This window comes from Sylvia atricapilla, chromosome 14, assembly GCF_009819655.1.
Source record: "Sylvia atricapilla isolate bSylAtr1 chromosome 14, bSylAtr1.pri, whole genome shotgun sequence".
In the NCBI taxonomy this organism is placed as follows: Eukaryota; Metazoa; Chordata; class Aves; order Passeriformes; family Sylviidae; genus Sylvia; species Sylvia atricapilla.
In genome coordinates, this window is record NC_089153.1 from 3,715,733 (window position 1) to 3,731,634 (window position 15,902).

Genomic DNA, 15,902 nt, shown 5'->3' on the forward strand with positions numbered 1-15,902 from the left:
CTGCCCAGACCTGCTTGGCCACTGTCCCCAGTGCCACCACAGCTGTGGCTGCCACACTGTCCCCTTGTTCCCTGGTGTGGGGGTTCAGTTGAAGGCTGGGGCACGTCCTGAGCTCTACCTGCTGCCTGGTGGAGTCCCAGGGCTGCTCGCACACTGACATCCTGCTCAGCCTGCCAGGATAGAGGGGAAAGGAGCCACACACAGCACCTCCAGGAGCTGGATCAGACCCCAGGGCACTGGGCAGCCCCGGACAGGTCCCTCCAAGCCCACTGGGCTACCACCCACCACAACACTCACCTCATCCATGGCAGTGTGGCAGCAGTGCCTGTGAGCTGCTGTTTGGCCAGGGCAGGGATGGGGTTACCTGGGAGATCCAGTTCTGCTGCATTATTGATGGATGTGGGCAGAGCCAGAGCCAGCCTGGAGGCACTGTCAGGGGCTGGCCAAGGAATCAGTGGGACCACAGAGGGCAGGTGGGTGCCTGGAGCCACTCACACCACTCACCCCAGCTCCAAGAGCGACATCTCTGTCAGCCACGGCTGGGAAATGAGGGACCTTGGACCACCCTGAAGTGACCATAAACCACAGAATCACTGGAGATCAGTCAGGGCCAGAGAGCACAGAAGGAAATGTCAGTGCTGAGGGTCTGCATTGTCTGTGGAAATGCAGATGATGGGGGCCAGGAGAGAGGGCCCAGGACAGCCCCTGCCCTGCTGTGGACAGGACCAGGAGGAGCAGTATAGATATATATATCTCTGTTCCCTTTATAGAATGAGACCAGTGCCCCTGCCTCCTCAAAACTCCCTTACCTGTGTCTCAGGTGTGAGGCTGATGCCACCTGGATACAGATGGAACAGGCAGCTCTATCAGGAGCAGGGCAGGTCACATGGCAGGGACAACAGGGGCGTGGTGGGGCTTGGGGAGTTGGAGGTGGCCAGAAGGAAAACCCCTTGGGTGGGTGGAGCGCTGGGGCAGAGCAGGGCACGGGGCTTTGAGGGGTTCCCCAGCACAGGGCTAGGCAAAGCCACAGTGGGATAATGCTGGGGGAAAGCCCTGCTTCACAGGGGAGCCCAGACTGGGGACTCCAGGAGGCCCTCAGCAGCACTTGGGGGTCCTGTGAACCTTCCCAGGGAGCCCCTGTGGGAATGGTCACACATCCCCCTACGCTCTGTGCAGGGCTTGGCCCTGACCAGGCACACAGCCCCATGTGGGTGCTCCCAGGGATAGCAAAGCCCAGGATTCAGGAGACAGGCATTTCTCCTTCCTCATCCATCGGCCAGCAGCTGCTGCTCCCTGCTCCATGTCCAGGCAGCCCAGCCTTCCCAGGGTGCAGGGTGTTGTACACCCGGGTTAACACCAGCAGATGCCCAACATCTTTAGCCACCAACCACCCTCCCAGAGCCCAGGGCATGGCCCCACCCTCCCCTGGGGCTGCTCAGGGCTGGTGGCACTGCCCCACAGCCCTTCCACCCTGGGCACGGACACACCCTGGACATGCAGCAGACCCTGAGTCCATCAGGATCCCAGCCTGGACCTTGTTCAGCCGCTCCAGCTGCAGCCTTGGTCCTTCCCACACTCTGTTTTCCCCAGCCAGCGCAGGCGGTGTTTGCCTGCAGGTCATGTGTACCTGTGCCCAAACAGAGACAGGGAGGGACACAGGAACACCCAGGCACAGACTTTAATGTACAGGCAGGACAGGCCCTGGGGGAGAAGAGCAGGGCTGGGCCAGGTGAGCACTGCCTGCCTGACACCAGCGCCTCCTTTGTGCAAGGATATGGAATGAGGGGACAAGGGAATGGCTTCCCATTGTAGAGGGCAGGGTTAGATGGGATATTGGGAAGAAATTCCTTCCTGTGAGGGTGGGGAGGCCCTGGTACAGGTTGCCCAGAGAAGCTGTGGCTGCTCCATCCCTGGAAGTGTCCAAGGCCAGATTGGACAGGGCTTGGAGCACCCTGGGATAGTGGAAGGTGTCACTGCCCATGGCAGGGGGTGGAATGAGATGAGCTTTAAGGTACCTTTCAACTGAGACTACCCTGTGATTCTGTGATTCTCCCCCATCCCCATTTTTCCATGCCTGTCCTTTCCCCACCCACCCCTTTCCTCTGAATATTCCCCAGCCCTGCATTCCTGGGCTGTCCCTCAGCATCCCATGATCCATTTTCTCCTTAATATGAGATCTTCTCTGAATAACCCAGAATAAACCCATTTCCCTCTTATCACTTAAAAAGTTTCTGGTTGAACCTCCTCAAGGTCCCACTTGGAGTCATCCACCGGTGCCTCAGGTCGAGGTATAAGGAGCTGCTGCAGCTCATCAGCCTTTGTGTGCAGGGGTGTTTAATTCACTCCATTTCCTCTTTTGTGGTTTTTCGGTTTTTCTCTTAGTCTGAGGAGCAGCCAAAGCAGCCAAACCTGACATCCTGGCCTCAGCTGAGGAGAGGGAGGATCAGCACAGGGAGGCTCCAAGGACGGCTGGACTGCTGGGGCTGAAAGGTGTGGGTGGGCTCTGGGTAGGGACCAGCAAACCCCAGCAAGGCTTGGGGCATCTGTGTGCTACCAACGGGAACATGACGGGGCTGAACTCCTGTCCAGGGCAGGTGACAAGGCAGGGACAGTGGGGACGTGTTGAGGCTTGAGGAATTGGCCACAGGGAAATCCCCTGTGAGAGGGTGTGGCTCTGTGTCAGAGCAGGGCACAGGGCTGGAAGTGAGGGGTGCCCCAAAACCTGGCTGGGCACAGCCAGAGCGGGATAACCCTGTGGACGGCCCTGCTCCACCGGGGAGCCCAGACCGGGGACACCAAGAGCCCCTCAGCAGAACAGGCACCTGGAGCCTCCCCACGGAGCCCCTGTGGGGGAAGCACCATGGGGACGGTCCCTGTGCCCCTCAGCTTCTGCGGCAGGGCCTGGCCCTGAGCACAAACACGGCCCCAGCCACGCTGAGCAGGGCCAGGACGACGCAGAGCGGGACCACCACGGCGGCCAGGTCACAGTGCAGCACCGACACCGGCACCTGTGCCACCAGCCAGCCCTGGTACTCCGCCGGGGAGTGGCACCTGTAGCCCTCGGGCCAGCCCTGCCCCAGGTGCCCCGTGGCTGCCAGGGTCTGCAGCTCCCCGGCCCCCGAGCAGGAGCAGCTGAAGGGGTTGTCAGCCACAGTCACGTCCTGCAGGCGCCCCAGGAGCTTCACCTCATCCCCCGGCAGCTCCCAGATGGAGTTGTTGTCCAGGTGAAGGGTGTCCAGCATGGGGTAATTCCTGAGGGAGGGGACGGCCTGCAGCAGGTTTTGGTTCAGGAAGAGCTTCCTCAGGGAGCTGAGGGAGACGTCTACAGCATGGAGATGGTTGTGGCTCATGTCCAGCACCTCGAGGTGGGCAGGCAGCGGTGTCGGCACTGTGTCCAAGGCAGTGTTGGACAGGTTGAAATGCCGGAGGGCTGCTGGCCACTGGCAGGAGGAGGACGAGTCTGCCATGAGCTCGTTGTGGCTGAGATCGAGGTGCCGGAGCTCCGGCAGCAGCTCCAGGCCCTCACACACCCCGTGGTAGGAGCTCAGGTTGTTGTGGTGCAGGCTCAGCTCCTGGAGCTGGGGGAAAGCCCCCTGGCAGAAGGCAGGGGCGAGGCTCCCATCGCTGAGGCTGTTCTGTGCCAGGTTCAGGGAGCGCAGAGCTCTGAACACCTTCCCGATGGCACAGGGCAGGCTGGTGACACGGGAGCCGGTGACAGCCAGCTCCTCCAGGGTCTCCAGCCACGTGCTCAGGCTGGAGAAGGCCTGTTCATGGCCTGTCAGCGGGGCAGAGGTCACGTTGTGGAAGCTCAGGGAGCGTATGGGCAGGTCCTGGCCGTCCATGTCGCTCCAGTCACCTGTCCCCTGGAAAATGCAGCTCTCAAAGGCCAGCTCCTGCACATGGGTGTAGGAAAAGAACCTCAGCACACGGGCGAGGAGTATCTCAGGCAGCAGGACATTTCCAATAATTATCTTCTGGATGACAAGGGAGCCCAGAGTGTCAATGGCGGAGGAGTCCAGGTCCCCGATGGGGAAGCCTATGTATTTCTCCACATCTCCACCCTCAAACTCCACCACGGTGGCTGCGAGGCACTGGATGATGCTGCCGATGGTTTCCTCGGACAGGTTGTAGCACACACAGTACTCCTCAGTGCGGTTGAAGTAACATCTGTTTCTTCTGCCTCCTGCTGCCTCCAGCCCCAGCCCCAGGAACAAGAGCACAGCTGCACTCATGGTGAACAACCTGAAAGCTGGAGGAGAAAAGGTGAATGGCAGCACTGTGACCCAGACTGGAGGGATGGTTTGGGCAGGTTCAGCCCTGCAGAGGCACCCCTGCGGGACAGGGCACTGCCCTCATCCCTCCTGCACCCGCCCAGCCACTGAGCCGGGACTCGGGCAAGGCTCGGGCCAGCAGCCAAACACCCGGAGCTGCCCCTGTGCAGCCCTGCCTCAGCAGGGAATCTCCCTGCACCGTCCCTGGGCTGCCTTGCTGCAGGAAGGAAGCACCAGGAAACGCCTGGAGAAACTACACACGTGGGCTTACAGTGAAGCCAGAGAGATCAGTCTGACCAGGGAGAGAGCCCCAGCTCTGTTTGTTCCTCTGTAATCTGGGGCAGGAAATTGCAACAGAGGGCTTCATGTTTTCTCCTTCATCACCTAGCAATTTGATTTATCACCAGCTCCCCAAAGGCGAGGTAGAAAATGATCCCTGAATGTGTGAACACATTCCTGTCAGCACCAGAAGCTGGTCAGCTGGCAGAGTATGATCTCAGATCACAAAAGAAAGAGCAAGCAAAGATTAAAGGCTCCTAAATATGTGCTGACTCAGCTCAAAGGGGGTCTTTGGGGGGTCCCCAGTCCAGCCTCCTGCTCTGAGCTGTTCTGTCGCTGGCACCAGCCCTGATCAGCCACAGCTTTCCTTGGCCACATCCCAAAGCGCCCCGAGGACGGAGCTGTCCCTCGCTGTCCTTGCTGCACGCCCCTCCCGAGGAGCAGCTCTGTCCCGGCACCTGCACCGAGCGCCCCCGGCCGCGGCGTTGGCCAGTGACTCACCAGCCAGCTCGCACCGACACATTTCCTTGGCCATTTCTGCTTCCTCCAGCTGCTGCCAAATCCCGGGCTGAGGCGCCAAAGGCTCCAAAGCTCCGCTCCGTCCGGCGCCCGGTCCTGCGCAGCGTCCCGCCGGAGGAGCCCTCGGTGCCCCAGCTGTGTTCCAGCTGTGTTCCAGCTGCGCTGGCGCTCCCGCAGCCGGCGCTGCCAGGGCCGGGTCCCCACGCCCGGGGCTGGGCAGGCACCTCGTGCTCGGCTCCCGGGCACAGCCCTCGCTCCCGCTGTGACTTCCTGGACAGCACGGAGCCACCCAAGTCACTTCTGCTTGGCTTCCCTGGGGCTGCGGGCTGGGAAAGGTTGTGGCCGGAGTGGCAGCCGCTCACTTTCCTAGGAAGGGTGACGGAACAGAGCACGGGCAAGATTCCCCAAATGCACTTTCGGGATCAGCCCTTCAGATGCTCTGGTGCTGCTGTGCCCCAAGGCTCAGTGGGTGCTGGGCAATGCAGAGGGGAACAGGAGTGTCATACCTGACACACAGACCATGCCCAGGCGCCTTTGTTCCATGTAGGATGGGGATGGCACAATTCCCATCCATTGTCCAGGCAGCCCGAGGCTGCACAGGACACCAGAAGTGTCCCAGAAACAGCTGGATGTGGCACTGAGTGCTCTGGCCTGGCTGATGAGGTGGTGGGACTTGATGATCTTGGAGATCTTTTCCAGCCTAAATGGTTCTGCAGTTCTGTGATATCTCAGGGATTTTTTTCCTTTCCCAGAGATTTCTCTGCCTATGTTGGATTCAGAAGGGGCTTCAGAAAGGTAATGAATCTGCGTGGCTGGACAATGCAACTCCCAGTTTGCTGTTGTTAATGTGGCACTACACACTTATCCCTTGCTCTCTGGGACTCTAGTGCAGAGGTGCTCAGCAATTCCATAATTCCTCTTCTACATCCTCGGGTTACATGAAATTCCTCAGCACAAGAAAGACGTGGAGCTCCTGGAGCAAGCCCAGAAGAGAGCACAGAAATGTTCCAAGGGCTGGAGCCCCTCTGCTGTGCAGACAGGCTGGGAGATGGGGCTGTTCAGCCTGCAGAAGGCTCAGGGGAGACCTCAGAGCCCCTGCCAGTGCCTAAAGGGAGTCCAGGAGAGGGACTTCGGACAAGGCCTGGAGTGACAGGACACAGGGAATGGCCTCCCACTGCTCCAGGGCAGGGTTAGATGGGATATTGGGAAGCAATTCTTCCCTGAGGGTGGGCAGGCCCTGGCACAGGGTGTCCAGAGCAGCTGTGACTGCCCCTGGATCCCTGAATGTGCCCAAGGCCAGGCAGGACAGGGCTTGGAGCAGCCTGGGATAGTGGAAGGTGTCCCTGCCCATGGTGGAGGGGTTGGAACGAGATGAACTTTAAGGTCTTCCCATCCAAATGGGTCTGGAAATCCATGAAACTGCTGCTGAGTGCGTGATGGAAAAGTCTCAGCTGCCCTCTGAGCCTCCTCCCGGCCCCTTCAGACGAGCCCGGGGCTGGTACCTTTAATTTCTGCCCTCCAGCCGCAAACTCCTCCCTGAGGGAGCACCAGCTCATCTGCCCTCGGTCCCCATCAGCACGGTGGAAAGTCCCGGGGCACCGAGCCGCCTTATTTCATATTTCTGGTGAATCTTTGGGGTTCTTTTTTTGGCCTCAGCACAACCAGCAGCCACCCCCGCGGGCACACAGCCGCCCGTGCCCGCCCAGCCGTGCGAAGGGAGGCCGGGACGGTGTTTTCCCCGCCCCGGGCCCGCCCCAGGAGCGGCCCTTTCCTCCTGCTGCTGCTGAGGGCCGCTCCGCCATGTGGGGCCGGCGGCGGGCCCGGCGCGGCGGCCGCGGCGCCCAGGAGCTGCGAGTGCGGCGGCGGGAGCGAGAGGCAGGTCCGGCCGGGGACAGCGGGCACGGCCGGGGTTCGGGGGGTCCCCGGGGGTCCCCGGGGGCGGGAGGGACCCCCCAGCCCTGCCCAGCCCTGCCCTGCCCTGCCCTGCCGTGCCCAGCCCCAGCCCCAGCCCCAGCCCCGCCCGTGGCGCATCGCGGGGTGCCCGGCGCGTTGTGCGGTTTGACCCGCGGGGTTTCCGCCGTGAATTCCCCCTTATTTCAACAACCCTCCCTTCCTTCATCAACCCCCCATTCCTTCAAAAACCCCCCATTCCTTCAGCAACCCCCCCTTCCTTCATCAAGTCCCCGCTGTTTGGGTGTTCCAAGGTGTCGCCTGTGTTTTAGCCGGGAGAAAAGGAGGCTCGGGGAATTTCTGGCTCTCTGCACGGCTCCCTGCCAGGAGGGGACAGCCGGGGGTCGGCCTCTGCTCCTGGGGAACAGGGACAGGAGGAGAGGGAGCGGCCTCAGGCTGGGTCAGGGAGGCTCAGGGTGGATATTAAGGATAATTTCTTCTTCAAAAGGGTGTCAGGCATTGGAACAGGCGGCCCAGGGCATGGTGGATCACCATTCCTGGAGGTGTTCTCCAAAACAAGTAGATGGGGCACACGGGGCAGGTCTGAGCGGCCGTGGTGGTGTTTAGTTGAAGGCTGGAGTTGATCTTGCAGGTCTTTTCCACCTTTAATGATTTGATAATCCTGTGTGAAATCCAGCCTCAGGTGCCTCCAGCTGCTCCTCAGGGCTCTCTCCTGTGCTCCTGCTGTCCATTATCCCTTCACACTGTGTGCCTGACCCACGGCTCAGCCCCAGCTCAAGTGCCGTCCCTGCCCGTGCATCCCTCCCAGGCTGGCCCAGGGAGGAGCGGGCAGTTCCTCCCTGCCTTAGGGGAGGAATGAGGCTCCTGGGTGGGCTGGGATGTCCTGGCCCGGCCAGGGGTGACATGTCCGTGTCCCATCCGATGGCAGCGCTCAGGAAGGCGCGGCGGGAGGAGCAGCTGGTCAGCAAGCGCCTCCTGCGGGAGGACAGCGCGGCCGAGCAGGGGACACAGGATGGAGCAGACGTCGTGCCAGAGCCGCTCTCAGAGGATGAGGTGAAGAACCTGACGTTCTCCATGGCAATGGGGGTCCCGGAGCTCTTCCCCAGACTCAGCATGTGAAGGAGGCTGGGCGGGGGTGGGTTTGGGAATGGTTCTGATTCACTGCCAGACACAGTTAAGGTGCCTTGTGCCCATCTTTATGCCCTGGCTTCCTCTCCCTCGAGGATTAACGGGTGAAGTCTTTTTGCTGGCAGTGCTGGTAGCTCACCTACCTTTTCATTCCCTGGGCAGGTTCTGGAGCTGCTCAGGGGCGTGCAGAGGGGCTCAGAGGACAGGAAGCAATCGCTCAGCCGCCTCCGCTGGGCTCTGCAGAACGAGGACACTCAGCAGAAGTTTGTCAGGTCAGCCCAGGCCTGCTGTGGCTGTGTCCCTGTCCCCAGGGACCCTGTGTCCCTATGGCTGGGTGGGTGAGGAGGTGTGTGGCCCCGGGTGGGAGGTGACAGCACCTTTGGCTCCCCCAGGCTGGATGGCAGCATCCGGACGCTCACCGGGCTCTTCACCAGCAGCCTGGCCCAGCTGCAGCTGGAGGCTGCCCGCTGTCTGCACGAGCTGTCCCACTCCAGTGTCCCCGCGGTGGCCGAGGCGTGTCTGCCTGTCACCTCCTACCTGCTCACCTACCTGTCGGGACACAGCCTGGAGCTCACGGTGAGATCCTTGTGCACCTTTGCCGGGGCTCTGGCACCTGGGAATCCTCTGGTGTGGTTGGTATTGACTCTTGTGGTCGCATTGACGTGGCAGTGCTGGTGAGAAGGGGCCCTCTGGAAGCAAAAATCTTTTGGCATCACAGCCTTGCCCTCGGAGCAGGACTGTTCCCAGTGCCCAGGTGTTATGACCTGCCCCTGACAGTGGAGATCTCGTTAATCACAGATTCCTTGGGCTGGATTAGAGTGGATTAGATTTCACACTGAATGACCCATGTTTGTGTGAATATATATATGTGTGTGTGTATATATATACATATATATATCCACATACCTGTATATATGTCTGTATGTATATATACACATATATGGTAGGTTTATGTCTATATAGTATAGGGTAGATTTATTTTAGAACAGTTTGGTTGCAAGGGAAAGGAGGCATTTTGGTTGTTATCTATAGAAATGGGACAATATAAATGTACAGTATAAAAGATACCACTCTAACAAAATATATAAGAAAAAGAAAGAAAGGGTAAGACTAGACAGTAGAGTGCCTATGGCTCCATGCTGTGCAACTTGATAACTTGATCTGGGAAAGGAGCAAACATTTGGAGTAGCTCTGGGATGCCCATGTGTTTTGCAGCTGCTCCACTGGGAAGCAGACAGGCTGAGAGCTAAGGAGCAAGGTGGGCAGTGACCCCAGGTGCTGATCCCATTTGAATACAGCACACAGGCAGGCTCCAGGAGAACCACAGGGGGCTCAGGGAAATGTCATCCTGAAAACTAGAAGCCTGAAAACCCTCCAAAATGGGAGTAATCAGATCCCAGCTTCAGCCAGATAGAAAAAGGATGAACTGAAGCTGATTGAGCTGGGAATGGGATGGCTGGGGGGTCCAGCACATCCATCTGTGTTTCCCCCTCCAAGGTCAGCTCCTGCCCTGTTCAGGGCGGTGTGTGGGACCTGAAGCTTTGCTGGCTGCCCACGGGGTCACCTCCTGCTCTGCTGTGTTGTTGCAGGAGCTGTGTTTGTACACACTGGGGAACCTCGTGGTAGAAAGTGAGGCTGTGAGGAAGCAGCTGCTGCCCCAGGGCATTATTCCAGTGCTGGCATCCTGCATCCAGGTGGGTGAAACAGCTCAGCCACATCTCTGCTGGGCCCTAGAGACACTTTTCTGGTGACCTCCTTCCAGCCCTCCTTCCAGCTGTGGGGGAGCTCTGCAAGGAGCTGTTCTCACAAGCATGAGGGTCACTTGTGGGCTCCCCTGTGCTCATTTTCAGGGCTCAGCTCACCACCTTGTGCTCTTCTCCAGCTCAGACTCCCCCATCCAGTCGCTGCTTAGTGCAGTCTGTAGCACTAGGAGCCCTGCCCCTCTGCCTGGCCTGGGTCCAGCAGAGCTGTGGTTTGCAGGTCCAAATGCTCTAACCAGGACTTTTACTGCATTTGGGCCAAGCCCAGTGGATGTGGCGGGGGGGGACAGCTCAGCCCTGGTGTGTGCACAGGCTCCTGTGTCCCTCCTGGTTCCCTCTGTGTCCCCAGTTCTCCAGGCACAGCTGGGTTTGGCTGGCACCCTGCAGCCTGGCTGTGTCTGAGGGGTCAGCTCTGCTCTCTCTGATTGCAGTCCCCACACGAGGCAGTGCTGGAAGGTGTGGGCTATGTCCTCTCACAGCTCCTGCAAGCCAAGGAAGCGCCCACGGAGATCATCCCGTGAGTCTGAGCCTCTGAGCCCTGCCCAGGATGGGGCCTCCAGTGACATTTGTGTGCTTCCCCATCCCAGTGACATTAATAGCTCCGGGCAGAGTCCTACCACAACTGGGGAAGTTTTGCTGCAGATCAGGGAGTGGGGCTTGGCTCCTTTCCCTCGGCCTCATCTGAGCAGACAGCTCTGGTATTTCAGTAAAGGCCAGCATGGAGAGGGAAGGCTCACAGGGAATTCTGGCTGTGTTCCTCTTGCAAAGGAAAACACCAACTTGACAGCCCCCAGTGCCAAAAATGTGACCCCAAAGTGTCCTGAGTGTCCCCAGGCCCTGCCCTGGACAGGGAGGGCCCAAGGTCACAGCCCTTGGCTCAGAGTCCCTTCCAGGTGTGCGTTTGGACCCTGTGGCCCCAGGATGGGGTATAGCAGCTCCCTGCTCAGTGGCCAGGGCTTTTGTCTCCCTGTTGGTGTCCTGCCTGTGCTGCAGCCCATGCCTGCATTAACTGTGCTCTCTGACCCCAGCCTGGTCCTGGACTCAGTTCTCCCCCAGCACATGCTCCCACTGGTGTGCTCCGGCCTCAAGGCTGGCACGGGGGCGGCCGTGGAGTTTGCGTGGTGTCTCCACTACATCATTTGTAGGTAAATGCATTTTTCTCTTCTTTTTGAGTTCCCTGGGGGCAGCCAAACAGAGGCAGGAAGGCTCATGGTCCTGCAAGGGGGTCTGGGTTGCCTCCCCTTTTCCCTTGGGAAAGCAATCCCCCAGCCATCCCGGGTATCCCAGCTCTCCTGTCTGAGCACGTGTGCTGTTTGCAGGATCACTGAGCTCTTTTACAGGGTGGTAATGGGTGATAAACCTGAGGAGGTTGTTTCTGGTCCTCTGAAATGTCCCCAGATTGCTTCCCCATGTCTTGAGTTGCCCCCCACACTTGCCAAGGCAAGCTCCCTGAATCCTCACACTTGTGGGGTTGGCTCAGGGCCACTTACCTGGGTGGTGCCAGCAATGTCTGCCTGCCACTGGAGCCAAGGAATGTGTCAGGGTCAGGGCTGTTGTTTCCAGACCCACACAGGTAATTGCAGTGGATCTGTTTTTCATGGCCTTTTAAACCTTCTCATAAGCTCAGAAAAAAATCTGCTATTCCAGTGTGAAAGAAGCCACTGTTCCAACATGAAATAAGCCCTGTGGGGGTTCAGGAGGGCGCTCTGAATTTCCAGGCCCTGTTGTTTGGTGTGGGGATGTGGCAGTTGCCCCTCTCCAAGCTCCAAGGCCATCAGTGTCCCTCCCTTTGCAGGCACGAAGACAACACAGTGCTGCTGGCACTGGGGGCTGTGCCTGCCCTCACCTCACTCCTGCTTGACCTGGCTTCCCAAATCCCCCAGGGTGCTCCCGAGGGCCTGGAGCTGGTGAGAGGTGGGCAGGGTGCTGGCTGTTCCCAGGATTGCTGTGGGGACAGCTCAGCTGAAGGGATTGCCGTGTCCCTCTGTCACAGCTGGTGTGCCCCGTGCTGCGGTGTCTCGGTAACCTGCTGGCACAGACAGGCTGCCAGGGCCAGGACGGGCGCCTGCTCATCGCCCTCTTCCTCATCCTGCAGTGCTTCCTGCAGCAGCACCCCTTCCTGCTCCAGGAGTGCCTCTGGCTGCTCAACAACCTCACTGGTGAGTGTCCCATGGGGCTGGGGGACAGCTGGACACTGCTGGGACCCGCCCTGGTTTTATTCACGTTCCTTCTCTGCTCACCTCAGCGGATGATCCCTTCTTCTGCTCTGCTCTGCTGTCCCTGGACCTGCTCCCGGCCCTGCTGCAGCTCCTGACATGTTCCCAGATGGCCACTGTGCTGGTAAACCTTGCCCCATGCGTTGGCAATGGTGGGGAGGCATTGGAGTTTCAGGAACATGAATCCCACACTGACAGTGCTGGAGCTAGAGGGTGGATGGGGCAGCAGCGACAGCTTGGCAGGTCTCGTGTGGTGGCAGTCACCAGCCACCTCCCCTGAAGCCACTCCCAGCTGTATTACCCTTGGGAGAGCCTTGTCCCAGCATGAGTGGTCCCAAGGGAGATGTTAACTGGGGGCCAGCCCCTGGAGCAGGCCTGGGAAGGCTCCTTTGAAAGACCCCAAACCTTTAGGAAACTGGGGGTGCTGCCAGGGGGGGTGTGGCACAGGGATGAACAGTGCCCTGGGGTAGGTGTGGAGAAGGCATTCCAAATCCAGTGGTTTGGTGGGCACTTGGCTGTGGGCAAGCAAATGGCAGGACAACAAAAATGGTGGAGAGGGACTTTGGGCAGGGCACGAGTGACAAGACAACAGGGAATGGTTTCACATTGACAGAGGGCAGGGTTGGATGGGATACTGGGAAGAATTCTTCCCTGTTGGAGTGCTGAGGACCTGGCACAGGCTGCCCAGAGAAAGGACAGGGCTTGGAGCACCTTGGGATAGTGGAAGGTGTCTCTGGCCATGGCAGGGGTTGGACTGGATGAGCTTTAAGGTCCCTCCCAAGCCTGTCTGGAATGTGCCCATGGAGCATTCACTGCTCGCTCCCTGTCCCTCCCACAGGTCCTGACTGTGCTGTGCAATGTGGCAGAGAAGGGAGCACTGCAGTGCCAGCAGCTGCTCCAGCAGCCCCTCCTGGCCCAGCTCCTGCCCCTCCTCACACTGCCCGACCCCGAGGCCGTGGGGCAGTGCCTGGAGCTGCTGCACCTCCTCTTCCTGCACTGCCCAGAGGTGAGAGCCAGGAGAGCTCAGGATTCTAAAGGGGATGGGGATGATTATATGGGGGTTATTGTTAGTGGGGAGGGGGGATGATTATTGTAATTTGAATAACAGTGCCCTCCATGGCTGCTGCACTACCTTCCACCCCTCAGCACCCAGGCCCCTGCCCAAAGGGACACTGATACAGAGGGTGGAAACCCTTCTTGTGCCTGCAGAGAATTCCTTTCTTACTGGCAAGGACTGGTGTTTGGGCATGTTTTTCTACCCCAAGTTTTCCTTTGGTCCTGCTGAGGTTGCTCCACTTGCTGCAGATCACAGGAATGAATTCTTCTCTGTGAGGGTGGGGACGCCCTGGCACAGGGTGCCCAGAGAGGCTGTGGCTGCCCCAGCCCTGGATGTTCAAGGCCAGGCAGGATGGGGCTTGGAGCTGGTCTGGTGGAAGGTGTCCCTGCCCATGGCAGGGGGCAGAATGAGATGGGCTTTAAAGTCCTTCCCAACCAACCACCAGCATGGAATGCAGTGTCTGGGAGGGCTCTGGGGAATTCCTTCAGCCCTGCTCTCTGGGATGTGGTGGCTTGGGCAGAGGGGATCAGCTGTAGCACCCAGCCAGCTCTCACCCTCTCCTCTCACACAGGCCACTGCTGATTTCACCAGGCAAGGTGGGCACCAGGCCCTGGAGCAGCACCAGAGCACCCCAGAGCTGCAGGAGCGGGCACAGGCACTGCTGGACATGGTCAGGCAGCCCCCAGGAGCCCCCAGTGCCTGCCAGGCCACACTGACTGTCTTCTCCTAGGCCTGGCCCCCTCCCTGCCCTCCCCAGAACTGCCAGGGGAGGAATGAACTGTTCACCCTGTGCCTGGCCTCCCAGGGGCTGCTCAGGGCTCTGATGTGCCCAGTGCTGGCTGCACAGGGGGCTGCTCCTTGTCACCATCTGGCAGCCACCAGCCCAGCACCCCCCAGAGCCTGGAGCAGGGGCAGGGTTGAGCTGCAGCCTGGGCAGACTCTCCTGTGCCAGGGAGGGGTGAACGGCTGCAGCAGCCATTCCTTGGGCTCTCAGCCACCACCAAGCTCAAGGTAAGCACATTGTGTTTATGAATTGATAAATTAAAGATACATCTTTGACGTTAGAGATAATCAGTCAAGTCTCCAGCACATTCTTGTTATTTCTTGTCCGTCATGCGTGGCTTTTCACCACACTCTCCAGGGCCTTGCCCACTTCATCCACGCTTAGGTTGTTCAGTGGGACGCTCTTCTCCTTCCCAAACTCTGTGGGAAAACAGACAGGGTGAGAGAGGGCAGGTGTGTGGGTCCTTTCCTGGTGCAAGGGCACTAATGTCACAGCCCAGACTCCCATCACCACCCCTTCACACTCAGCACATCCCAGTGTCCCTCCACGTGTCTGAGTTACCACTTCCACCTTCTTACTCTCCTCCTTCCCTTGGAAAGAACTCAAAGCAGCTCAACACCTTTCCCAGCCTCCTTTTGTTAGCTCTGGCTGGGCAGAGACACATCCAAGAGCCTTCAGCCTCATCCCAGCAAGGTGCTTCCCTCAGGAAAGCAGCCTGAAAACTCTGATCCTACAGCTGCCCCAACCTGAGCTGCCCCAACCTGGGGCATTTCCCGTCCACTCCCACCCAGACACACGGTCCGTGTGCTCACACTGGGAAACTTCTGCTTAAACAGTCATAGCATCTTTTTAGAAGTTTCTAAATTATTTTTCCCAGCCCAGACAACCTTTGAGGAAAACAAATCCTTTCCAGAAGGGCTTTTCTGCTCCCTCCTTTTGTTTCAGTGAGAACGCAGTGAAAATAAAGGGAAAACCACCTCATTTTTTGTGTAGTGAATGGGGTGGGGATGGGAGATGAGGGCCGGAGGCTGGAAAGCCCCTGCTGAGCACCGGGCCCTGTTCGGCTCCCCCGGGTCACTTCCCTGCAGTGTCCCCACACCCTGCCCCGGGGCAGCCGCTCCCTCTCCACCACCCTCGCTCCTGTCACCCCTGAACAGCCAGTGCTGCAGCCCACAGCTGAAATTCCTCCCGGGCACCTGCTGAGGCCCTGGCACGGGTTTTCCAGAGGAGCTGTGGCTGCCCCAGCCCTGGCAGTGTCCAGGAGCAGGCTGGACGGGGCTGGGAGCAGTCGGGTCCCGGGTAATGTGCCCCTGCCCACGGCAGGAGGTGGCAGCTTATGAGCTTTAACATCGCAGTCTGTGATTCTCGCCATCTCCGTTTGCCCTCGGCTGTCCTTCCCACCCACGCCCTCCCTGTGAGCCTTCCCAGAAATCCTGATGTTCCCTGAAGTCCCTTCCAGCCCAAACCATTCCATAATTCTATGGTGTTTCCCGGCCGGCACCCCCTACTTACCGTACCGAGCCCAGAGCTTGGGCTGGATACCGGAGCACTCGCGGATCAGGATCGGGAAGTTGGGATTTGCCTTCTTCAGAGTCACATAGTGCTTCTCGATAAATTCCCTGCGGAGGGAAGGAGGAGCGGCGGGTACCCGAGGGTCAGCCCGGAGACTGGTGCCCCTGGAGGAGCACCCCCGGCCCGGTCCCGGCCCCGGCCCATCCCCGCGCTGACCTGACCCCGCGGCTACCGGCGGAGCGCTGGCACAGGTGGATGCGGAGCTCCCTCAGCCCGTTGCCCAGCCCGCCCCCGATGCTCTTCACAGCGGCCGCCGCCATCTTCCCTGCCCGGACAACAGCGCTGGGGCGGGACCTCGGCGCCTCCGCCAATAGGAGCGCCCGCCGTGCCCACACCCACCAATGGGAGAGCTCGCCGAGATCGCACCCGCCAATGGGAGCTCTAGCCCTTATCTCACCCGCCAAT

At 59.5% G+C, this 15,902-nt stretch overlaps 3 protein-coding genes across 3 annotated transcripts; 1 reads left to right on the plus strand and 2 right to left on the minus strand.

Moving 5' to 3' along the window:
• Positions 1-1,661: 1,661 nt before the first annotated feature.
• On the minus strand, positions 1,662-5,212 carry CD14 (CD14 molecule). The gene is made up of 2 exons (XM_066328930.1): positions 5,052-5,212; positions 1,662-4,249 (listed from the first exon to the last, which is right to left on the minus strand). Exons 1-2 carry the CDS (start codon positions 5,083-5,085, stop codon positions 2,883-2,885), a joined length of 1,401 nt encoding a protein of 466 aa, XP_066185027.1. The 5' UTR covers positions 5,086-5,212; the 3' UTR covers positions 1,662-2,882.
• A 1,653-nt stretch (positions 5,213-6,865) lies between these two features.
• TMCO6 (transmembrane and coiled-coil domains 6) lies at positions 6,866-14,227 on the plus strand. Its single transcript, XM_066328931.1, has 12 exons — positions 6,866-6,948; positions 7,909-8,033; positions 8,271-8,380; positions 8,501-8,684; positions 9,698-9,802; positions 10,300-10,385; positions 10,897-11,013; positions 11,664-11,775; positions 11,862-12,027; positions 12,114-12,208; positions 12,923-13,090; positions 13,713-14,227. The coding sequence occupies exons 1-12, from the start codon at positions 6,870-6,872 to the stop codon at positions 13,869-13,871; spliced, it is 1,506 nt and encodes a 501-aa protein (XP_066185028.1). The 5' UTR covers positions 6,866-6,869; the 3' UTR covers positions 13,872-14,227.
• Positions 14,148-15,810, minus strand: NDUFA2 (NADH:ubiquinone oxidoreductase subunit A2). Its single transcript, XM_066328932.1, has 3 exons — positions 15,654-15,810; positions 15,438-15,544; positions 14,148-14,344 (listed from the first exon to the last, which is right to left on the minus strand). Exons 1-3 carry the CDS (start codon positions 15,755-15,757, stop codon positions 14,253-14,255), a joined length of 303 nt encoding a protein of 100 aa, XP_066185029.1. The 5' UTR covers positions 15,758-15,810; the 3' UTR covers positions 14,148-14,252.
• Positions 15,811-15,902: the final 92 nt, after the last annotated feature.

Coding starts and splice junctions, on each gene's coding strand:
- NDUFA2 (XM_066328932.1), bottom strand. CDS start 15,757: ATGGCGGCGGCCGCTGTGAAGAGCATCGGGGGCGGGCTGGGCAACGGG. Junction 15,545..15,653: donor GCCGGTAGCCGCGGGGTCAG/GTCAGCGCGGGG, acceptor TTCCCTCCGCAG/GGAATTTATCGAGAAGCACT. Junction 14,345..15,437: donor CAAGCTCTGGGCTCGGTACG/GTAAGTAGGGGG, acceptor GTTTTCCCACAG/AGTTTGGGAAGGAGAAGAGC.
- TMCO6 (XM_066328931.1), top strand. CDS start 6,870: ATGTGGGGCCGGCGGCGGGCCCGGCGCGGCGGCCGCGGCGCCCAGGAG. Junction 8,034..8,270: donor AGCCGCTCTCAGAGGATGAG/GTGAAGAACCTG, acceptor TTCCCTGGGCAG/GTTCTGGAGCTGCTCAGGGG. Junction 13,091..13,712: donor TCTTCCTGCACTGCCCAGAG/GTGAGAGCCAGG, acceptor CCTCTCACACAG/GCCACTGCTGATTTCACCAG.
- CD14 (XM_066328930.1), bottom strand. CDS start 5,085: ATGGCCAAGGAAATGTGTCGGTGCGAGCTGGCTG. Junction 4,250..5,051: donor GTGTCGGTGCGAGCTGGCTG/GTGAGTCACTGG, acceptor TTTCTCCTCCAG/CTTTCAGGTTGTTCACCATG.